Source organism: Hyperolius riggenbachi, chromosome 2 (genome assembly GCF_040937935.1).
Source record: "Hyperolius riggenbachi isolate aHypRig1 chromosome 2, aHypRig1.pri, whole genome shotgun sequence".
NCBI lineage: Eukaryota > Metazoa > Chordata > Amphibia > Anura > Hyperoliidae > Hyperolius > Hyperolius riggenbachi.
In genome coordinates, this window is record NC_090647.1 from 521608149 (window position 1) to 521633283 (window position 25135).

The following is a 25135-nucleotide window of genomic DNA, read 5'->3' on the forward strand; positions in this document are numbered from 1 at the left end:
CTGGACAACAGCATTGTTCTCTTCCCTCACTCCGCTCGCTGCTCATGCACTGCTCCGTTGACCCGCCGCATAGCAGCAGTACATGTCCCTAGCCACAAGGCTAGCAATGTATCTGTACAGTGTCGACCATGCACTGTCGCCCAAGGGATCAAGTCCCGAACCCTTCTGGGCGACTTGCCTTGTACATGTAAACAAAGTTTAAAGAGAACCAAAAGAACATAACATTTATACTTACCTGGGCCTTCTTCCAGCCCCCTGTAGGCCGCGGGCTTCCTTAGGGTCTATCCGCTCCCCTCCATTCTCCAGCTTTCTACCTTTATAAAGTCCCAGATTGATGAAGTTGGAGACTACTGCACATGCGCGGCTCTGGCCGCATGCCTCCCTGGTCACGCTCCCTTGGCCAGGAGGGTTTTGCACCTGCATAGTTACAAGCCTTAGCTAACTGCGCAGGTGTTGAATGCTCCTCAAAAGAGCAACTAGGCGTGAGGTCAGGGCCACACATGCGCAATAGTACCCGAGTACCGTGGCTTACAGCTAGAGAACAGAGGGGAGTGGATGGAAACTGAAGAAGTCTATTGCCTACAGGGGGCTGGAGGAAACCCTAGCTGCGTATAAATCCTTGTGTTCTTTTTGTCTCAGGTTCTCTTCAAAGGAGTCATCAGGCAAAAAAAAAAACACAACCCGCTCTACTTACCCTGGGCTTCCTCCATCGCCTTGCAGCTGACATGTTCCACGCCCAAGCTCCTGCCGGCCCGGGACCCCCGCTGGTGCAGAGTTCCACCTCCTCTAGTGTGCCTGCGCGAGCGCCACTGTTAATCAAGTCCACATTGTCTGCGGTGTACTGCTCAGGTGCAATAGTTCTGCGCCTGCGCAGTACACCATAGACAACACGGGCTTGATTGACAGCAGTGCTTGCGCAGGCGCAGTAGAGATGACCTCAAGATTGCCCTCTGCACCGGCGTGGACCCCAGGCCGGTGGCTGAGCGTGGAGCCATGTCAGCTGCAAGGGGCTGGAGGAAACCCTGTGTAAGTACATCGGGTTGGGGGGGGGGTTTGCCTGATGACTCCTTTAAGTCAGTCAGTGAAGCCTATTACAGATATAACAAACTAATGCCCATCAAAAGCTGTGACACCTGAGTACATCACATAAAGGTGCCCAATCGTCCATCATTCTGTCCTTGTGATATTAATTCGTATTAGCAAAGCTAATGGGCGTGGTGGAGCTGGGGAGGGTGTGGCGGGGCAGGGATTGGGTTGGGGGGGGTGAGATGAGGAGTTCAGTTCTTTCTTCCCTTATCTCGTGCAGGGCCGGTTTAAGCAACAAGGGGGCCCCAGGGCAACATAAACCTGGGGAGCCCCAGAACAGATACCCGGAACAAAAATCGGCATTAAAGAGAATCTGTATTGTTAAAATCGCACAAAAGTAAACATACCAGTGCGTTAGGGGACATCTCCTATTGCCCTCTGTCACAATTTCGCCGCTCCTCGCCGCATTAAAAGTGGTTAAAAACAGTTTTAAAAAGTTTGTTTATAAACAAACAAAATGGCCACCAAAACAGGAAGTAGGTTGATGTACAGTATGTCCACACATAGAAAATACATTCATACACAAGCAGGCTGTATACACCCTTCCTTTTGAATCTCAAGAGATCATTTGTGTGTTTCTTTCCCCCTGCAGCTATCTTCCACTGAAGTGTCAGGCTGTTTCTTCCTGCAGAGTGCAAACAGCTCTGCCTGTATGTAATTCCTCAGTATGTGAAAGCCCAGCCAGCTCAGAGGAGGATTTATCCAGCTTGTAAAAGATAAGAGAGAAGCTGCCGTAATCTAAATAATACACAGGCAGTGTGCAGAGAGGGGCCTGGAGGGGGGAGATGCATCACAGAACCACAACACTGAAGAACTTGGCAGCCTTCCAGACACAGGCTGACAAGTCTGACAAGAGAGAGATAAGTTGATTTATTACAGAGATGGTGATAGTAGAACGTGCTGCAGTAAGCCAGAACACATTAGAATAGCTTTTGGAACTTGTAGGATGATAAAAAACAGGATGCAATTTTTGTTACGGAGTCTCTTTAGGGACCTTTTTGCAGCTGGTATAGTCAGGGTGTGAAGCCCCAATCGGTTGGAGCTCCACATTCTGGCTATCCCAGCCTGCATGTGGGACAAGGGGTTAAAAAGTTTCAGGAGGGGGGACCCCACATAATTAAAAAAAAAAAAAAAATTCCCACACTCTAAACATAAAAAAAATTGGGAAAATAGGAAAAAATGCCAGGGATCTTCATACAGCCATATTGTGGCTGTATAGCAATCCCTGGCCAAAGCGCTGCAGCTGCGTATGGACCCCCTGGAAACCCCGTCAGGAAATGTATTGCTGTTTCTTTTGATACATGTAAAATTACACTACCGTTAGGTTTGCTACTAAAAGTGACAAAAGTATACTTTTTTCCTTCAAAACTTTAAAATCGATTTTCTCAAAAACTATAAGGTCTTTTTGAAAAATTGTTTTTTCCTCTTATTCCCAATGATCTCCTTAATAAATGCTGGAATTTAAGGTGGATTTGCTATTAACCGTTAAAGTCGGTGGGTTTTTAAATGTGTATTTTTTTTCCTTTGAAACTTTAAAATCGATTTTCTCAAAAACGATAAGGTCTTTTTGAATTTTTTTTTCCTCTTACAGGCTCTGAGGCCCTGGGACAATTGCCTCCTTTGCCTCTATGGTAGCGCCGGCCCTGATCTCGTGATAGCAGGAAAATCAATAATGCACCATGCGGTATTTGCATTACTGATCGGGGCTTCCTCTATGGCTTCCCGTGAAGGAAGCATGGCAGTACGGGTTATTCTGGAAGCTTTATTTACCAGTTCAGCAGGTAATTGGGAAACTAAATAAAGCCACGCATTTGTACAGCACAGAAAACACATCAGTCATGTCTGCCAGTGAGGAATATCAATTTGAAGTGACATGGGGGAAGAACAAGCTTTCTTCTCGAGGACACAACAAGCCTTGATAAAGTAACGGCTCGGGAGGAAGAAAAATCAATTCAGTGGAGCAATGTGATGGAAGCCAAAGTGCCGACTCTGAAATCATCCCATTGTTTTTCCTTCTCTTCACAGAAACATGTAAAATTGAATCTATCATCCATGAAACAGCTTTCGGTCCATCAATGTTTTTACAACAAATGCTTTTTCTTCCCAGATTGAGGCTTTACACGACACTGCGGTCCACTCAAGGTTTCCTTCACAGGGCAGTCCACCCTGTAGAACAAAATGTACAGAGGCCTGTAGGCAGTGCCGGGATTCAGGGCCTTCAGCCAGGAGGGTAACTACAGGGGAGCAGCTCCTGCGAGCGCAGGGGGGCCCAAGCTGTAAGAGGTCCCCAACTACTACTTCCCACCCTCCGATAAAGGGGTGTGTCCTCCAGGTCAGGTGTTTTTGTGGTTACACTTGTTATGGGTGTGAAGAATATGATGTCCGCACTTGTTTTCTGACTCTTACGAAATAATCCCCCTGGCTGTGGGGGTCACTAGGGGTAGGCAAAAGACAGTGTGTGTGTGTGTGTGTGTGTGTGTGGGGGGGGGGGCTAGGGGGTCATGTTTTGTAGTTTTTGTAGTTACTATGCTACCTTCAGCTACCACACAAAGTCTGACAGGGGTTACCGCCCTAATCCGTGTACATGTGTACTGACTGGGGTGGTGATCACATCGCAAGAGATATGGGCGCAGCCAGCGCCACCATAGGCTGTAAAAGGAATTGCGGCTATAGCGGTGCACAGTAAGAAATTTCGGCGCCGTTAGAAGACGTAGCTGAAGTTGCTTCTAAAATACTGTAATTCGGCCTCCAGCAATAGCTGGAAGCTGAATTACATCATTCCCCACCATCCACGTGGACCTGGAGGGGAAATAGTATTTAACACCGCCGGGAACTTGTGCAGCAGCAAGATAAGCCATACCGGCTGTATCCTGCACCCAAGTCTCCTGGTGGCCAATTTATATGTATGTATGGTGCTTACCACTGTATGGACAATGGTGGTATGAGTTAACTTTTAAACCACCACATAATCATTCAACCATGGGAATGAACAACTCTTGGGGTTCTATAGGCAGTAAAAGGCTCGCAGGTTATCACCCATGTATCCTTCAGTGTGGACTAGGTCTAAGGCTGGGTTCACATTTGCACAGGAGCAACAGGTAGACGACCACAGCAGATACAATGTACGTTTCGCTGTGACTGTACAGCATCTTCACATATCCGCTGGTGTCCAAATTGCACTTACCCAGTGAGAGAAAGCACGTAAGCACTTCTTTCACTCACGAGCACTTCCTATTCCTGGGCATGCAGGGTTTGGAACCCTCGAATGCTCGGTTCAGAAGTGCTTGTGCATGGCCACGGCGGCTTCCTGGAGAATATTCAACTGAGGGGGCCTGTCAAATATTAAAGAGGTCAGGAATGGGGAATGGGAGGGAGCCTGTAAACAACGAGCAGCAGGAACACCTTCTGCAGCAAGTCATCTAACCCACCATGGGCTCAATTCACAATGTATTTGTTTACTTCTTCTTACTTCATCTGTTTACTTCAGGCGTACTTTAACTGGTCCCAGATCCTTGCCACGCCTATCTACGCCCCCTGAAAACTTCACTTACGGATTAGAGCCGTAGATATGCCTCTTTTTTTACTTACCTCGTCGCTGCCGATCGAGCAGTGGCAAGGAAAACATCTAGCCTGTGTACGGGACTTTATCACTAAGTATGGTTGTAGGACTAGGAAGCTGTACGCATGCCACATTCCTGGTCGAGCCGGCCTAGGATTATTTAGTGCATTCACAGATAAACACGGTTACCAGTTTCAAAAATTGAGGCGTGAAAAAGCAGGCACTCCGCACCTCTCCAGCGGAAGTGGCTGGCAGCGGGAAGTACTACTCCTGTGTAGAGAAGCCAAACGTGTCCACATAGCTATGTATTAAGTAGAGAGGTAAAAACTTCTGGCACTGCTGTAACATGGCAAGGCTGTATTAGTAATGTGCCAGGTGATATACCAACAAAAACAGAAGTGCGAGCCGTTGTTCTTTTGGACACCCGCAGCTGGTGCAGGTACTCTGCTCGCAATTGTGTTGGTATATCACCTTGCTCATCACTGTTCTTCCTACCCCTGGGTGTGGTGTGTGGGGGTGTGCATGGTCTCCCCAGTGGTGGCAGTGCTTGGGGAGGCCTGTTTGCACCCTCCCCCTCCCCCACCGTCCCTCTTTCTTGTGTGTTTGCTCCCAGGACATGCATTTTGTACAGTCTTGCAGCTGGGTACATTTTACAATGTGGGAGAAGGGGGCGGGGGGCAACATGGATGGTCCTCCCTGGGCATTGGCTACGTCCAGGGGGTGTACGGTTTGCATTTCTCTGCCCCCCCCCTCCCCAGGGCAGTCACATCACTCCCAGGCAGTGAGAGTGCTTTGTGGGGGTGTCTACCCTTCCCCCCATTTCTTGGGAGCATGAGAAGTCCTACATGCAGGGCCCCTGTCTAGATGCAAAGTATTTTGTGTGGGCCAACTCCTGCAGGATACAGCAGTGAGGTAGTTTTAGATGAAGCAGGCAATTTGTGCGCTTGCATGCGCTGTATGTTTGGTCACCGGCGCCACCATGGGCGCCGTTGGTCAATAGACATGAGGCAGCCAGTGTATAAATTAGGTGACACCTGGTCTGAGCACACACCGCTTTTAAATTGTTTTCTGCGCATAACTAATAAAGCCTTGCAATGTTACAGCAGTGTTGGAAATGTTTCTCCTCTATACACAAAAACAGCACACCTGAACTCAGGGCCAGATATACCATAAGGCACTGTAGGCAAGTGCCTACAGGCGCCTGATGATGGAAAGGCGGCTCACTCCCCTCCCAGAGCGTATCCCTCCCTCCTTCTCTATGTAGAGTCCTGATGAGAGTGTAAATGAGAGGTTACTCACCCAGCTCTCAGCATTCCACTGACAAGATCACCCTTCAATCAGGGGCCACTTAGCATCAGGTAGCCAGAGGTAGCCTGAGTATTAAGGGGCACCTGTAGCTACCTATGACAGGCAAAGAAAATAAGGGAGACGTGACAGTTGGGCCAACCAGCACACTTGCAGTGTGATTCAGTGGGTGTTTGTAGGTTCATGGAGGGTAGAGTCTAGGGTGCCAGGACATCGGTGTCTATAGGCTTGTTTCACTAACCTGCGCTAAGTGTTAGCGCCGGAGTAAAAAAGAGTTTTCCGGCGCTAAGCCGGTTAGTGTGCCTTATCTGAGGTTAGTGTGCCTTATCTGAGGTTAGTGTGCCTTATCTGAGTTAGTGTGCCTTATCTGAATTAGTGTGCCTTATCTGAGGTTAGTGCCCCTTAAGTAGCTTTGTGCACACTAAATAGCGTTGTGCATACTAAAAGATGCACAAAGCTACACCGCACACTGCAGATAAGGCACACTAACTCAGATAAGGCACACTAACCTCAGATAAGGCACACTAACTCAGATAAGGCACACTAACCTCAGATAAGGCACACTAACCTCAGATAAGGCACACTGACCTCAGATAAGGCACACTAACTCAGATAAGGCACACTAACCTCAGATAAGGCACACCTGTGGAGAAGCGCGGAAGAGCCGCCGCCATGAGTCAGCGGCAGGCGGCTCTTTCCGCGCACGGCGGGGCAGAGCACGGGAAGGCAGCCGCCTCCACTCAGTCTGAGGCGGCTGTCCCCGTGCAGGGCATGGCGGAGCGCGGAATAACCGCCGCGTGGGACGCGGCGGTTAGCGCGCATGGCCCCATTACTGAGGCACCGCAGAGTGGTGCTGGTGTGGCTGGGACACATAGTCCCTCTAGGTTTAGAGTGACGCGCGCGCGCGCACTCAGGCTGGGAAAATATGACGGCCAGAAATGAGTCAGCTGACCAGGCTGGTCAGCTGACTCTGGCTCCACTCCTCATTGGTCCAGCACTTAGGGAGGTGCTGGAGGGATACCTGTGTATATATACTGCCAGCTGTTCAGTTGCTGGTTGTCTGGCGTGCGATCACATACGTGGGAGCACTCAGACCTGTAGTCAGATCCTTAAGTGTGCCGGGACCAGCTGGAGCTGTAATCCTACACTTAGCTAGATTCTGTTGATAGCTAAAGTACTAGTTTGATTGTGATTATCTGTTATGACTTTTTGCCTGCCTGACTATGCTCCTGAAACTCTGATCTTGTACCTTGCCATTCTGATACTCTGTTGCCGAACCCCGGCTCGTCCTTAGACTCTGTTTCTGCCTCCTGATCTTGTACCTCGATATATCTGATACCCTGTTGCCGAACCCTGCCTGTACTTTAGACTCCGCCTCTGCCTTCTGAATCTGTGCTTTATCTGTCCGTGTGTTTACGACCTGGCTTGTCCGACCTCGAGAACCGACCTTACTGTTGGAGGCGGCTCCCCGTCCTGTTAGTGACACTTTCTCCAGAGTGTCACTTTCAGACCATCCTTCCTACTCTCAGCCTGACTCCTCCCATCTTGGAGAGTTCAGGTCGTCGGAAGGAATCCGTGCAGTACTCCTCACTGCACTGAGGCCTACTCCTCTAAGTGTTACTGTTACACCAAACACTACACTCTACTCAGGTGAACAGAGGTTAGCTAGTATATCGGATTATCGATGATACTGCAGATCACTTATAATCTGTATTCCCAGTGATACTGCAGATCACCGGTAATCAGATCCTCTCTGTGCTCCACCGATCGTTACAACACCAACCTCAGATAAGGCACACTAACTCAGATAAGGCACACTAACCTCAGATAAGGCACACTAACCTCAGATAAGGCACACTAACTCAGATAAGGCACACTAACCTCAGATAAGGCACACTAACCTCAGATAAGGCACACTAACCTCAGATAAGGCACACTAACTCAGATAAGGCACACTAACCTCAGATAAGGCACACTAACCTGAGATAAGGCACACTAACCTCAGATAAGGCACGCTAACCTCAGATAAGGCACACTAACCTCAGATAAGGCACACTAACCTCAGATAAGGCACACTAACCTCAGATAAGGCACACTAACCTCAGATAAGGCATACTAACCTCAGATAAGGCACACTAACCTCAGATAAGGCACACTAACTCAGATAAGGCACACTAACCTCAGATAAGGCACACTAACCTCAGATAAGGCACACTAACCTTAGATAAGGCACACTAACTCAGATAAGGCACACTAACCTCAGATAAGGCACACTAACCTCAGATAAGGCACACTAACCTCAGATAAGGCACACTAACCTCAGATAAGGCACACTAACTCAGATAAGGCACACTAACCGCAGATAAGGCACACTAACCTCAGATAAGGCACACTAACCTCAGATAAGGCACACTAACTCAGATAAGGCACACTAACCTCAGATAAGGCACACTAACTCAGATAAGGCACACTAACTCAGATAAGGCACACTAACCTCAGATAAGGCACACTAACTCAGATAAGGCACACTAACCTCAGATAAGGCACACTAACTCAGATAAGGCACACTAACCTCAGATAAGGCTCACTAACCTCAGATAAGGCACACTAACTCAGATAAGGCACAGTAACCTCAGATAAGGCACACTAACCTCAGATAAGGCACACTAACCTCAGATAAGGCACACTAACTCAGATAAGGCACACTAACCTCAGATAAGGCACACTAACCTCAGATAAGGCACACTAACTCAGATAAGGCACACTTACCTCAGATAAGGCACACTAACTCAGATAAGGCACACTAACCTCAGATAAGGCACACTAACTTCAGATAGGGCACACTAACTCAGATAAGGCACACTACCCTCAGATAAGGCACACTAACCTCAGATAAAGTTAGCGCTGTAGTTTGTGCCCACTAAGTGATAAGGCTTAGCGCCGGTTAGTGAATCAAGCCCTATAGGTTCCTGTGATGTACATCTGGGCCTGCCTGAACTAAGAGAGATATGGAGAATGACATTGATTTTCTTTTAAATAATGCAGATGGCATGGCTGTATTGCTGAGTCAATGTCTGTAATACTCTTAGCAATAGACCCTGAACAAGCATGCCAGGCATTTCTGACTGAAGTCTGACTGGATTAGTTGCACGCTACTTTCAGGTGTGTGATTGTGACACTACTGCAGCCAAAAAGATCAGCAGGACAGCCAGGCAACTGGTATTGTTTAGCCACTTCCGGATCAGCCTTCTCTGGCCCCTTAACCCCCTTGGCGTTCTGATTCTTTCCGGACTTTAGGGTCTAAAAGCGGTGCAATTTTTTTTGCACCCTTTCAGACCCCAAAACCTGGAAAAAAATCATGCTGCCAGGGAGATCTGCAGCAGCCCAGCAATCACTCACCTCCCTGGCTTCAGCGCTGCAGTTAAACCTCCATCCTCCGGGTGGCGCTGCAGGAAGCAGAGCCCCGAGAGGAAGAAGAATGCCAGCCGACGTCGGGATCCCCGGGAGGTATGTAGAAACGCTCCCGCTGTGCACATTGCTCTGCATACAGCCTCCGGCGGCTACCCCGAGCAGAGGTCGGGATTACTGCTCTTAGCTGCGGTTTTCCGCCCCGACCCTAGTTCGGGACAACCTCCAAGGAGGTTAAGGACCAGATATTTTTTTGGTCAGACAACTGGGCTCACCGATGTCACACTGCATGGACCTGTCTCTGTTGCCATTCATGCCAATCTGTGAGTCGGTCAGGAGCCAATTTTATTGGCTCCTGACCCTGTGATCACTGTGATTTGACTAATCGCGGGGGGAACGTGCAATGCGGTAATGGAAATCTACACCCTGGCAGGGATAACAGGTCCCAAACATGGCATAGATATCAATTAGCAAGGTCCAGAAGCAGTTAAAAGGAAATAAAGATGGCAGTCTCCATATCCCTAAGTTCAGGTGTACTTTAAAGAATAAGTAGAAATCGGCCCATCATTTCCTTTCAACTCAAGGTATGCAAGGTAATAAGCCTTCTGTTGGTGCAGAGAAGCCTGTTGCTGTCTCTGAGGTTGAGAAGCCCACCATAACAGGCAGAAGCCCCTGGTAAACGCCTAGCTTCTCTAGTGTGCTAAGAACTCACGCAAGAAGACGATAAAGTGTGAGCCGCCTCCAAAAAGGTAACGGTTTCCATGGCTGCAAAGAAATGCGACATGACCTTTCTGATATAATTTTAGAAATCTACAACTTGCTGTAAACAGAAATGGAAAGTTCACATTTAATAACATTAAATTACAAAATGATTGGAGCAGCATTGATCTGCATATATAGCTATTTCTTTAGCGAAACTGGAATTACATTTTAAAGGAACGGCAAAAGTGGTGAAGTTTGAAAAGTGCACCTTCATAAGTAACACCCCCCCCCCTTAAGATTATTTGTGTGCTGCATCTCTTGATAAAATATTCCTAGTTTCAAAAGGACAAACAGATTGTAGTGTAATGCCGTAAAAGCAGAAGAAGAGCAGAGCTGTGTTTATATGTTCTTACAAGGGCCATAAAACAACTGTGGCCATCATAATCTTCACACCCATAACCAAGACCGGATTTACACTTTTTGTGCCCCTAGGCCAGTGGTTCCCAACCTTTTTGAAGTCGTGACACATCACGCCAAACGCTCAAATCTCCGTGACACATCACAGGTGTAGGTGCCCTCAGTGTAGGTAGCCAGCTATAGGTGCCCCCAGTACAGGAAGTCAGGTGTAGGTACCCTCAGTATAGGTAGCCAAGCATGGGTACCCTTAGTATAGGAAGATAGGTGTAGGTGCCCTCAGTATAGGTAGCCAAGCATAAGTGCCCCCAGTATAGGAAGTCAGGTGTAAGTGCATCAGTATAAGTAGCCAGGCATAGGTGCCCTCAGTATAGGAAGTCAGGTGTAGGTGTGTATAGGTAGCCAAGCATAAGTGCTGCCTGGACAGGTCAGGTGTAGGAGAAGGACCCTATATAAGTAGCCAGGCATAGGTTCCCCAAGTATAGGTAATCAGGTGTATGAGCCCTCAGTGGCATGTGCTGGCCGTGGCGGCAGACTCACCAGCTCCACCCGTTTCAGGGCTGATGTCACTCTTCTCTCCTTGCCTCTGCTCTGACTGTAGTTAGAGCAGAGCTGCAAGAAAATGGCCGCCAATGTCCGCATTTGTGGACATCGGTGGCCATTTTCTTCTAGTCCTGCTCTAATTACAATCAGAGTGGAGACTGGGGAAGCGGGGAGATACAGAGCAGGCGGCGACACATACCCGATGCTGCCGCCACACATTCATGTGTCGAGGCACACAGGTTGGGAATAGCTGCCCTAGGCCAAGTATGTTGTGACTCCCCTTTCCGGTTTAGCAGTGCCCATTCCATTCCATCTCCATGTCTTTTATCCATGCATTGTAGCCCCTTTTATTTATGAGCAGCTCCCTTGGGCCTCAGTTTCCCTTTTTTACTTTGTTGCTCCTCATTTTCAGCCCCGTTTCATGTTCAGGGGGCACCATTGGGCTGCAGTCTGCAGCCGCCCAAGACTCAGACATTTGAGGCCTTTCTAAAATTCCGGCTCTGCCCAAAACAAATGTAGCGACAAAAACACCTGGTCTGGAGTATCAGAGAAAGGGAAGGTTAGTAGTAGCCCCCACACACACACTCGCCTTTGGGCCCCTTGCAGTCACAGGGGCTGCCCCCCCTAGTTACACCCCTGCATTTCCATAAAAGCGGTCTTTTCCATCAAGAAGAAGGTGAATAGAATATGATTACAGTAAAATAAAGCACAATTGTTCCAGGGAATTGGTTAGGTATCTGTGTCTTGTTCAGTCACACAAGATTGCTGTTGGTCATAGATTGGTTTCTGACACAGGCTGTCCTTGTAATTGTAGGGGGAAAAAACAGTATGATGTATTCGTGCTTGTGTTGTGCTTGTGTCTGTCTTTTCATTTTAGAAAGTGTATCTCTATAAATAAAGATTATTTAAAAAAATAAATGAACAAAACAAACGGTGTCTGAACTGGAAAATGAGAAGGTGTGGCTCGCTTTCCACCAACACATGGGCAATATTTAGTGCTGTGGATAGACAACTATCTGATGACTACTCCACTTTCCTCAGTGTTTGGAAGCTCACAAGCTGGGAATGGGAGTAATCCCAGAGGAGCAGACAGAAGATAATGGCTGCATCCGCTGAGATAGTCCACAACAGGATGCAGAATGGCAGCCTGCGTCACCACAGGATACACGCGAGGCAAACCCATGTTGTGAGGAGAGAGAGCACTGCGATGACAGACATAGTGGGGAACGGAGACAATGTTAGTGTGACCCGCACTGTTACTGCATGCTACTCAGCCAAACTCATTTCACTTCTACCAAACGATTTCAAGTGAGCAGCGTACAATGCTAAAGCCTACAGAAATCTGTTCTTTCAGGCCCCTTGCACACACCTAAACCGAGACCTCGCACACACTTCCGAGAAAAGAAAGAAAAAACAATGCAAATTCTCGGGCGCCACCATAGCTGCCTAAAAATATCAGCATTGGGGTGCCCGATGTATTGCGATATTTTACATTATCCAAATACCGATATTTTACATTGGCGCCTATATGGACGATTAGTCCGCTTGCTGCATGCGCCCTTATTTACTGCTTCGCTAGGCAATCACCTTGGGTGCCTTGTGGATGAGGATGATCCAGGCTCATGACACTACCTCATTTTCCCTATGTAACTCCTCTGTCTCCTGCTAGCAGCGAATTTCATGTTTTTCCTCAAACAGAAGCAGCACATGGACACTTTACTTTATTGATGCTTTTAATTATTTTCCCAAGCAAAAGAGTTTCAGCTCTTCCTCTGCCAGAGAATATTATAAATAAATCACAGGAAGGTGCACAGCAGAGATGGGGAAAGCCGGGATGCTGGGGAGGGGAGTAATACATTAATTCACCTGCATTCCCCCCCCCCCCCCCCTTCATTTTAATGCTTAAGCTTTTAAACTTTAATAACGCTGAGTGCATACAGAGACATTACAACATGTCTCCTAATGGAGGCAACAACTGCAGGCTGTAAACTTCCCTTCTGCTGTGTAATGACAGACCTGCGGGGCAGCGAGACACAAACTGTGCAGAAACACACTATACACAATATATGTCTTTATTCTGTAATACACACAGACACACACACACACACACACACACACCACAACGACACACGCACACCACAGCACACAGACATACTCACACAGACACATACATCACACACACAATCACACACACACACACACCACAACGACACACGCACACCACAGCACACAGACATACTCACACAGACACACACATCACACACACAGACACACACATCGCACACACATACACCTTCACACACACCACACCACAACACACAGACATCCTCACACAGACACACACATCACACACACAGACACACACATCGCACACACATACACCTTCACACACACCACACACACACCACACCACAACACACAGACATAGTCACACAGACACACACATCACACACACAGACATACTCACACAGACACACACATCACACACACAGACACACACATCGCACACACATACACCTTCACACACACCACACACACACCACACCACAACACACAGACATACTCACACAGACACACACATCACACACACAGACACACACATCGCACACACATACACCTTCACACACACCACACACACACCACACCACAACACACAGACATAGTCACACAGACACACACATCACACACACAGACATACTCACACAGACACACACACAGACACAACACACACACACACACACACACACAGACACATAGATAAAAGTGTGAAGAAGGATCGTAAAAGATCGGTATTGAATACAGACATTTTACTTAAATTAAACCTAACCCTACTCTCACACTGAACCTTCACCCTGACACCCATCCATCCCCCGCACAGAGACCCCCATCTGACGCCTAACCCTAACCCCCCCTTCCTCTTGTACAAACACCCTACCTGATGCCTAACCCTAATCACCACCCCATCACACAAACACCCTTCCTCATGTCTAACACTTACCACCCTCGCTGCACAGACACCCTAACTAACGCTTAACCCTAAGCAACCCCCCCACCCCGCATGCCTAACCTCAACCCCCTGCTCCCCACTACCAAAATTAAAAAATAAATACATATATTTTTTTGCCACTGCCATAGGCCCCCATTGAAATTGCTGCATTGAGTGATATATTGGGCACCGTGTTGCCTTTATCAAGGAGTGTGGATAAAGGGGGACCCTGTTTGGCCCCTGAAACAATTGGTTTGTACTGATTGTACAGTGAAAGCACAATAAAGCGTACTGTATGATTTCCAAGAATTGGTGTGCTGATATCGTTTGGACTGTGATTGACCTGGTGACATTGCCTATGCCACCGTACCAAGCACCCAGCTGCTTGAAGGAGTGCCCAATCAAAAGACTTAGTATGCCCGTGTTTCCCAATAGCAGCCACTGGGCCAAATGTCTCCTCAATGCCGCTATTTCAATGAACAGCTATGGTGCCCGTCTCCCACCCTAGATTGCCAAAATCGCCATCAGGATGAGCTAAAGCTACTACCTTCCCTATGGCCCTATTTGATCTTAATCCATCATTGGTGATAAAGGTGTTAGTGTAACATGTGTGATGAAGGTGTGACTGGAGGAATGATGCAGGTGTGACTGAGGTGTGGTGGAGATGTGACTGAAGGTGTAACTGGATGTGTGATGGAGGTGTGGTGGAGGAATGATGAAGGTGTGACTGGAGGTATGACTGGAGGTGTGGTGGAGGTATGATGGTGTGACTGGAGTTAAGATGGAGGTGTGGTGGAGGAATGATGAAGGTATGACTGGAGGTGTGATGACGGTGTGACTGGAGGAATGATGAAGGTGTGACTGGAGGTAAGATGGAGTTGTGGTGGAGGTAAGATGATGTAGTGGAGGTATGGTGGTGTGACTGGAGGAATGATGAAGGTGTGACTGGAGGTGTGATGAAGGTGTGACTGGAGGAATGATGAAGGTGTGACTGGAGGAATGATGAAGGTGTGACTGGAGGTGTGATTAAGGTGTGACTGGAGGTGTGATGAAGGTGTGACTGGAGCTGTGATGAAGGTGTGACTGGAGGTGTGATGAAGGTGTGACTGGAGGAATGATGAAGGTGTGACTGGAGGTGTGATGAAGGTGTGACTGGAGGTGTGATGAAGGTGTGACTGGAGGAATGATGAAGGTGTGACTGGAGGTGTGATGAAGGTGTGACTGGAGGTGTGATGAAGGTGTGACTGGAGGTGTGATGAAGGTGTGACTGGAGTAATGATGAAGGTGTGACTGGAGGTGTGATGAAGGTATGACTGGAGGAATGATGAAGGTGTGACTGGAGGTGTGATGAAGGTGTGACTGCAAGAATGATGAAGGTGTGACTGGAGGTGTGATGAAGGTGTGACTGGAGGTGTAATAAAGGTGTGACTGGAGGTGTGATGAAGGTGTGACTGGAGGTGTGGTGGAGGAATGATGAAGGTGTGACTGGAGGAATGATGAAGGTGTGACTGGAGGTGTGATGAAGATGTGACTGGAGGTGTGATGAAAGTGTGACTGGAGGTGTGATGAAGGTGTGACTGGAGGAATGATGGTGTGATGAAGGTGTGACTGGAGGTGTGATGAAGGTGTGACTGGAAGATTGATGAAGGTGTGACTGGAGGTATGATGAAGGTGTGACTGGTGGATTGATGAAGGTGTGACTGGTGGATTGATGAAGGTAGGACTGGCGGATTGATGAAGGTGTGACAGGAGGTGTGAAAAAAGTGTGACTGGAGGATTGATCAAGGTGTGGCTATGGGTGTGGTGGAGATGTGTCTTGAGGTGTAGCGGAGATGTGACTGAAGGTGTAATGACCACGTGACTGGAAGTGTGATGAAGGTGTGACTTATAAAGTGACGAAGGAAAGAGTGAGACTAGGGTGTGTCTTTTAGCCAACAATGTTTACAATAAAGAGCATTCCTTTTTCCTCTTGTGATTTGGAAGGTATGGTTTCCTGTGGAGCCAGCATGTCACATCGGTGGGCTGAACAATAACCACTTTACTCCGTCCCTCTGTAAGGACGCTGATAGCGCAGGAAACCCACTCTAGACTGACAGCACTAATGCAATAAAGCACGCAGTGCTGAGGGTTCCTCTCTGACCCGCCCTATTGTGCAGGGAATTATGGGAAACCTATCCACCAGCTGGGCATCGCTGAGTTATCTGCATAAAGGAACAATGATGAATGAAATTGGGCAAACAGACAGAAAGAGTGTTATTGGTTTGTGCAGATCTGGGGACTCAGGCATTATACTGCAGGCTGATTTCATGCCTTGTGATGCACACACAGTAATGAAGTCTTGAGGGACTTCCCTGACTGCCTCCAGCGCGGGATGTCTGCTCTCTGAAGACGTCCCCAGCACCGCTCGCCGCTCTCTCCCTCCTAATAGGAGGTTTTATTTGAAATAAAGTTCAGTGAACATCAAGGATGGCGGCGGTATAATGTCACGTATCTGCTCTGTGCGTCTGCTGTAGTCAGCACTGGAAGTGTGCTTTGTGTAAAAGGGCAGCAGTTTTAATAATAGGCTTTTCTGGAATTGATGCCATTTTATTTTTACGGAACTTTGAAGTCCAGTGAGACATACTGACGGGGATTGTATAAAGGAAACCTGAGGCGGCGGATAACAGTTCCGTGGCCTGGAGCGTTCTGCATGAGTGTTCGCGTACTGCGCATGCGTAGAATTAGGGCCGAGACGGAGGAGGCACCAGCCTCTGGGCGCACACCTCTAAGGGCCATGTTGCAGGCACGCAGCATTGCCTCTCTGTCTCCCTCTACTGGCGTCTTTCATTATGTGCGTCACCAGAGGGAGACAGAGAGGAAATACTGCAAGACAGACTGAACATCCCTGCACGGAGAGGTGGGAAACACTTTTACAGCGTTCCGCTCACCACTCTGCATGTTGGGTGGCTGCCTAATATGGTACATCTAGATATCTAAATTGGGGAGGGGAGCTACCTGATTCTGGGGGTACTTCTGGATACTAATACTGGGGGGGGGGGGGGAACTACCAAATACCGTGGCCACTACTGCAACCTACACTGGGAAGGGAGGGGGTTGGTACAATATGGGGAGGGTGAACTTTGGAATTTCTACCTCTAGTGCTGTTCTGGCCCTGCTGAGAACCCTTCCAGCCATGGGTGTGCGGTGGCAATAGCCCATCACTAGATCGGTGATCTTTCATAGGGGACACCGGCACAATGGAGGGGTCTGGGGGGGAACCCATAGCTCCCAACTGTCCCTTTTTCGGAGGGACAGTCCCTTTTTGGGAGCCCTGTCCCTCTGTCCCTCTTTCACCCTCATTTGTCCCTCTTTCAGGACTTTGTCCCTCTTTCTATGTAAATATATATATTTATATGCTAAAAATGTGTTTGATTGACTCTAAACTTTATTCCCAACCTTTAAATTGATATATTACTAATTTTAAAATGTTACTATGAAGGAAAATGAACCAGGATAGAAAGGACCAGTGTGGTTTGAATTATAAAACAACATATTTTTCTTATGAAATCTGTATGGTATGCATGACTAGAGGCGTGGTGAGGGCGTGGCTAGGGGTGTGTCAGGGGCGTGGCTTAAGTGTCCCTTTTTCTCATCTCAAAAAGTTGGGAGGTATGGGAACCAAAGGACCCGATAAGACTGATGGGGGGAGGGCAGTGTTTACTGGAAGAAGCCCCATGTAACTGTACTGCCTGTACTGACCTAGGAGGGCCCGGCAGCCAGCTCATGGTCCCTGGGGTTTGGTGGGGGGGGATGTCTGTCAGGGGGGCCCCACTGTAACTAGAACCAGCCCTGCCCTAATCATCTCAGTCTTGTAAATAGGAAGATTGTAGCCCACATAAATTAGGCACAAATAACACATTGATAAGTATATATAGGACATCGTTTCTCAGAAAATTAGTCTATAAAGGATTACAAACTCCTGGAGCCCATAGTACCTCTCTCTTTCTTGTGTTCTCCTCCATTCCCATCCTACCCTTTCATATGTAACAGTCCCTCTTTCTTGCATAACAGCCACCCTAGGCCTGGGCCAATAAGGCCTTTCCAGAAATCTGGCCCTGGGCCTCATTCAGTACAGTCATCCAGAGTGGGCGACAAAGTAACACAACTCACTGACCTGAAGTTGTTTTGTCAGATTTTGGTTTCTCAAAAAGTGAAGGAATTAGGAGGTAGTTTGTCAATTGTCATTTTATTTAAAAGAAACAAACTCAAGCTGGCTGCTGCGTTGTGAGTCCTATTGCCTGATCTGTGCCACTTCCACATCTATGGAGGAAACAGATCCAAGCAGCACTGAGCAGCACAGTGGCGTAGTGGTTAGTGCTCTCTCCTTGCAGCGCTGGGTCCTTGATTCGCATCCCAGCCAGGTCAACATCTGCAAGGAGTTTGTATGTTCTCCCCGTGTTCTCCCTGTGTCTGTTTAGGTTACAGATAAGTTAATTGACCCTAGACTATGATACATACAATACATGATACATACATAGACATATTACTATGGTAGGGACTAGATTGTGAGCCCCTCTGAGGGACAGTTAGTGACAAGACGATATATACTCTGTACAGCGCTGCGTAATATGTCAGCGCTATATAAATACTTAAAATAAATAAATAAATAACCAGCCAGCCTGGAAAGGGGGAGGCTTATCCCCATCCCCTTGTAGTAGGAAGTATGATTAGCTGGGTGGGGCTGCAGATTCAGCCATTTCCCGCTTGCTGCATTACGATGAAGAAAATGTTTACTAAAATGGGTAAGAAAAAGCAGCAGCACTTTTAGGGCCCTTTTCCACTAGCTGCAATACGAAAGTCAGATTGCCTAGCGTTTTGCAGAACGCAACAGCACTGCAATTAACATGTAAATAGGAGTGTTTTTTTTCCAGTGGAGCAATTTGTTTTTTTTCTGAATCACAATTGTTGTCCTGCTGCACTTTTGCTGTGTTTGCGTTCCTAGACAAAGTATAGGGGAACAGGAAAATCACAAAGCAATCGTGCCACTCTGTGATTTCTTCCGCAATTTGGTATCTCAAACTCAAGTTGTTTTTTTCTCCTGTTGGAAATGACAAACGCAAATGCATTGAAATCCACCTTACACCTACTTACGGATCGCGGTGCAATTGCTGGGAAACTAAGGTAGTGGAAATGAGGGAAATGCATGTGATCGCGTTTCCAAGTGTAAAAGGGCCCTTAGTAAACATTTTCTTGTTAAAGAGAAACTTCAGCCTAAACAAACATACTGTCATTAAGTTACATTAGTTATGTTAATTAAAATAGATAGGTAATATAATCTCTTACCCACCCTGTTTTAAAAGAACAGGCAAATGTTTGTGATTTCATGAGGGCAGCCATCTTTTTGGTTGAAAGGAGGTGACAAGGAGCATGAGACACAGTTCCAACTGTCCTGTGTCCTAATCACTCCCCCCCCCCCCCCCCCTCCCAGTTGCTAGGCATCAAGAACAACAGCAACATCAGAAATCCGATCATGCTTTGCACAGCATCAGGGGAAAATTGCCTGGGCAGTTTTCTTTGATGGGGCGGAGCTTAGCTTTTGTGCAGCTAAAAATGAGGCTTTGGTAAGAAAAACAGAGTTCTGATGCTGTGAAACTGTTAAAGAAACACCAAGCCTTTTCAGTGCTGCTTAGATTCTTAGTCTGGAGGTTCACTTTAAGGATGTAGTAGAGTAGAGGAATCCAGGGCCAGATTTCTGAAAAGGCCACAAAGGCCCTGGCCTTGAGCGGTTGAAGCCCACAGGGGCACCTGAACATAAAAGAAGGGTTGCTACATATGAAAGGGAAGGCTGAAAACGGGGAGCAAATCATGAAAAAGGAAATCAAGCAAGGAAATCAAGCAAAGCACGCCAATCTCATAGGAGGCTGTCTATGCTTTGCTCCGCCCTCTGTCCAATCAGAGCAGTTTTACCCTCGCACTCCACTTCTGACTTACTGTGGTTGTTGTTGGGACTTTTAGATGCTTTTTAATTTATAACCAGCCTGGTTCAACGCTTGCGTAGCCTTTCTACATCTCCAGGTGAAATGAGGTCAGCTCTCTTTAAAACACTATGAGCAACACTTTTTGTGTCGTGAATCACAAAGGTTGAACAATAACACTCAATAAATGTAACAGCAAAGTTCAAAATGGATTTAAACTTACGAGAGCACATTTCCGATGTAGGCATAATAGGAACAGCAGTACGGCGGGTTTCCATCACAGCAGTACGCTTTACAATCAGTCCCACAGTGTGCACAGCAATAGTCTGGAAACATACAAACAAATACAAAGAAAGCAAGTAAGTAAAACAAAGTTTGGCAAGTAAAGCATAACTACGACTCCGTATATATTAAGCTCCCAGAACAAACCTGTGATGGGGTTCCTGGGCCTAGAACATACATGTCTAACTCTGGCCCATGGGCCAAATCTGGCCCTTGGAGCCATCAGATTTGACCTTCAGGTGCTCCCCACTTTGCATTAGGTTTGACCCACTCTAGACCACCAGAGAAGCTATATTGGAGGGTAAGCCCTAGATCACCAGGGAAGCCATATGGGGGGGGGGGGGGGGAGCATTAGATACCAGGGAACTGTACTGGAGAAGTAGGGAGCCACTAGACACCAGGGAACTGTATAGGGAAAGGAGGGGGCCACTAGACACTAGAAAACTGTATAGGGGAGGGAGAGAGGACAACTAAACATCAGGGAATTGTATAGGGGAGGGAGGGAAAACCAGTAATCACCAGAGAACTGTATAGATGCGGGAGGACCACTAAACATCAGGGATGGATGGGATGGAAACTTTGTAGGGGATGGAGGGGGGCTATTAGAGACCAGGAAACTGTGTAGGGGATGGAGGGGGCTATTAGACACCAGGAAACTGTGTAGGGGATGGAGGTGGCTACTAGACATTGAGGTTGGCCCGTGGCTTGGTCTCAGAGCTCAGTTTTGGCCCACTTTGTATTTGAGTTTGACACCCCTGGCCTAGAACATGTGAGCAATAGCACCCTTCACCACGGATATGGCAATGTACTCGGCTCTCTGAGGAGGAGGAGGAGGAGGAGGAGGAAGAAGAGAGAGAGAGAGAGAGAGAGAGAGAGAGTGTTTTGATGTTATTGCGGAAAATTCCGTCGGAATTATAAAATTTCCGCGGAATTCCGTTTGAGATATATAGAAATTCCGTTCCGACTAACAAAATCGGAATTATTAATTCCGACCGGAATCACGGAATTAATAATTCCGCGGAATTTTCCGACCATGCCTGTGATCTAGCCCTGGGGTGGCAGCAGAAAGTGCACAGCTTCTGGAAAGAGGAGGAAACCCAATGCAGTGCTGGAGCCAGGGCCGGAGCTACCATAGGAAAAATTGGGCAATTGCCCCAGAGCCTGTAGGGGCCTCCAAGTTGTCCCTCCCCCATCTTAACTGTTGCTCCCCGGGGACTCTGCAGAGTCTGTTAAGTTGGGAGGTGATTGGGGGAGGGTCAGCAGCCAGCTCAGGGGCCCAGGAGGAAAATGTGGATGCAACAAAGGGCCTCTAATGACGCTTTTTGGTCGGGGGTGTCTGCAGGGGGGCCCCCAGGCTAATTTGGCCCTAGGGCCCAATTGTTACTTGAACCGTCCCTGGCTGGAGCAGATAAATATGCAATGCTCAATGTGTGTGTGGGGGTAGGGGGGTTAGGTGGTACAATGGGGGACATATGTGACCAGCCATGTGTATGGGAAAAGGGGGTGGGGCAGAGATGGATTAAGGTGTAATGGGGCCCTAGGCACAGTATTAGATTGGGGGCCCCCTTGTGGTCCTTTTGGTAAGCTGAAGCGGAGGGAGGTCAAAAACGGTGGCAAGTGGGCCCCCACTAGGCCCTAAGCACCTGCCTTAGTTGCCTGTTTTTTCAGAAAGGGGCATGGCTAACCAACACTACCTTTGTTGTATGGCACCAGTGGTTAGTTTTTAGATATTTTTTCTTTCAGCTTCTCTATTATAACTCCTGCTGCCTGTGCTGAATGGGTTTTATTTTTACATCGGAGGTCCGCTTTACGTTTTATTCCCTGTACCTAATTGTGTTCAGTAGCGGATATGAATAAGCTGCCATTGTTATTTCTTTCGCTTTGTAAAAGTGCAACGTGTTAGCCAATTACAAGGTAAAAACAGATCTATTAAATCAGCTGGATAATCTAATTGTCTATAAAGCGGGTTAATGTGGCAGAACTGCCAGGGAAGAGGCGGCGGCTGCCCTTGAAAGGCCGGGCGGAGCGGCATAGCGTAGGATCCCGGCATCGGCCCATGCAGCTGCAGATGGGGACTCGGGAGTAGCGTCGCCTCAGTCTCCATTGTCTTACATACAGTAAAACCGCTTCATTATTTTGCAGTTTAGCTGGCAGGAAGGTTAATTGAAAACCGCTGTATCAGTGGATGGATGCCAGACTTTCAGGATCATTCCAGAATTTATTGTTTTATTTTTTTTTTTAACTTCAACTTTTAATTAACTTGATATTTTGAAGACTATATTTTGGAAATAAATCATCACAGGTTTGAAGCATGTCCCACTTTCCCTTGTAAAAACTTTATTACACTGGCATACCTGTGAATAGTATTAACTTGTTTTAACCTCTGAACCTCTCCATTTGCTTCAATGGGAAATCTGCCTTGTAAAACTCTCAGCTGTTACTGAAACGGGAGCGATTTCTCCATATGGCTGTGTGTGTTTCCCAGCATCCCCATGGATGTGATGATCCTTCCACCCTAAGAGAGCTATGACTGACTGGACCAGAGAGCCGAAAGAAACAACCCCTGTCTCCTGCAAGTCCCGCTGAACGGATGTTGATAGGATGCAAAGGCTTCTCGGGAGAAACATGTTTTTCCACCCCCTAGGCAGCGAGCAGAGGGAACGGAACAAAAGGTTTCCCCTGCGGTCCTTCAGCCATTTAGCCCTTTAGGTTCCTGTTTGAAGATGTGGAGGAGCTAGTGGGGAAATCACCTAAGCAGGGCATGTTTCAAGTTTCTTGGAGTTCATCTAAGCTGTTGCACTTAAATTAAATGTTAAAAAAGAAAGACTAATGGGATAGATTCAGAGTGAGCAGAGGCAGTATAACAGACATGTACATCTAAATGGATGTCTCTTACTATTGTAATGCCCTCACTGCATGGAACAGCTTGTAACAACACAGAGACAGCTCCACACTGCTCTGCTGTTACCGACAGGCTTTTGTCAATGAGCTTCGGTAAATTGCCGAACTGTTACCGCACCTGTCAACACTTTCATGTACTAGCAGGCAAAAGTCTCAAATACTGAATGCGGTATTTTAACGACCTGATTTTGTTTTCACAAATTGAATTGAGGCCTATCTCTCAGTGCTGTGTAATGTGTGTGCGTATATTTCACCCCCTGCATAAATATCTGCAGTTCATTACTCGTGAGTCGTAATAGTTCCACCATTGTCTTGCATTGCCAAGTATTGTCTTGTTTGCTTTGCATTGCTCTATCTTGTATTCAGGGGCGTAGCAATAGGGGGTGCAGCGGTAACGACCGCATCGGGGCCCTTGGGCCAGAGGGGCCCCGAATGGCCCTCCCTCAACTACAGTATTAGCTCTATATTGGTCCTGTGCTCATAATAATCATTTATATATATACTTTGAATAGTGGTAATTATTAACAAACTATTCCCCATCCCCTTCTTGCACCTCTGACATTGTAGTTGCCATTGGCAGCTTTTAGTGCACCGTTTCAATTGCTATGTATAGAGTGCATGGGGGGCCCCATTGTAAATCTTGCATCGGGGCCCACAGCTCCTTAGCTACGCCACTGCTTGTATTCTGTTGCACAGCGCCACGGAAGCTCCTGGCGCTATATAAATAGATAAAAAAAATACATTTTTTTTTCAGAGAAAGTATGTGTATGCTTTGAAGAACAACTGAATTGAGAGATATATGGAGGCTGCCATATTTACAGGTGAAACTTGAAAAAAATTAGAATATCGCACAAAAGTCCATTTATTTCAGTAATTCAACTTAAAAAGTGAAACTAATATTTGAAATAGACTCATTACATGCTAAAGGTGGCCACACACGATACACTAAAATGATCAGATTTTACGTTAATTCGATAAAAACGATCGGATCTCCCGAAAAAATCGAAAGCTTTTTTTTCATTCGACTGAAAAATCTGATCGGATTTCCTGGTTTTTTTTTCGATTTTAATCGATCCGGAATGCCAGATATCTTTCTTCAATAAACATTGTATGGTGTGTGTTGGATTGTCCATTTATTAATATACATACCCTAGCAATTTTGTCAGAGTTTCCAATAATTTTTATCATAATTGGGAAAAAATTGAACATACGTGTGTTTTAAAATGTTACAATCAGTCAGAAAAATGTATTGCAATTCTTAAATTGAACAGATATTTAAAAAATTGTATGGTGTGTGGCCACCTTAAGCGATTTATCTCAAGCCTTTATTTGTTAAAATTTTGATGATTCTGGCTTACAGTTTATGAGAACCCCAAAATCAAAATTTCAGACCATTAGAATATTGTGACAATGCTCAATATACTCAGCTCAAAGTGTCAGACTCTAATCAGCTAATTCCTCCAAATGCTTCCAAAGAGTTCCTATTTCATATATTATTTTTACCTTTTGAGTCGAGTTAGTGAAATAATTGGACTTTTGCACGATATGCTAATTCTTCTAATTTCAGCTGTATTCCCTTTTAAGGCATGTTGTCACTCCAGGTTAGAAAACCAGCGGTCACGGTTTCCCCCGTGGCAGCGCCCCCCCTTCCCCCCGCACGGCATCCCAGGCGACCGCTTGGTGCTGCTGATTATCTTTCTCTAATACTTCTAGCCACAGATCCTCACCAAGTATATGCAAATGACATTATTGTCAGATCTGGCAAGATTAGCTGCATGCTTGTTTCTGGTGTGATTCAGACACTACTGCAGCCAAAAAGATCAGAAGGTTTCAGGTGTGGTGTCTATGGGCTTGATTCACAAAGCCGTGTTAAATCTTATCACGGTCGCGCTAGCGTTTTGCGCGCACTATAACGCGCGCAATGGGTTTTGCGTGCAAACGCCAATTTGCGCACAAAATCGTGGCCGTTTTTGCTTGAAAATTAGCATTTTTGAG

General features: G+C 46.9%; 1 protein-coding gene across 1 annotated transcript in view; it reads right to left on the reverse strand.

Annotated features, from left to right (window-relative positions):
• The window catches only part of CYYR1 (cysteine and tyrosine rich 1), an 88473-nt gene that overhangs the window by 28985 nt on the left and 34353 nt on the right, over positions 1-25135 (reverse strand). The window contains exon 2 of the mRNA XM_068266136.1: positions 20181-20283. Coding sequence (XP_068122237.1) covers positions 20181-20283 — 103 coding nt within the window. The remainder of the gene's footprint in view (positions 1-20180; positions 20284-25135) is intronic.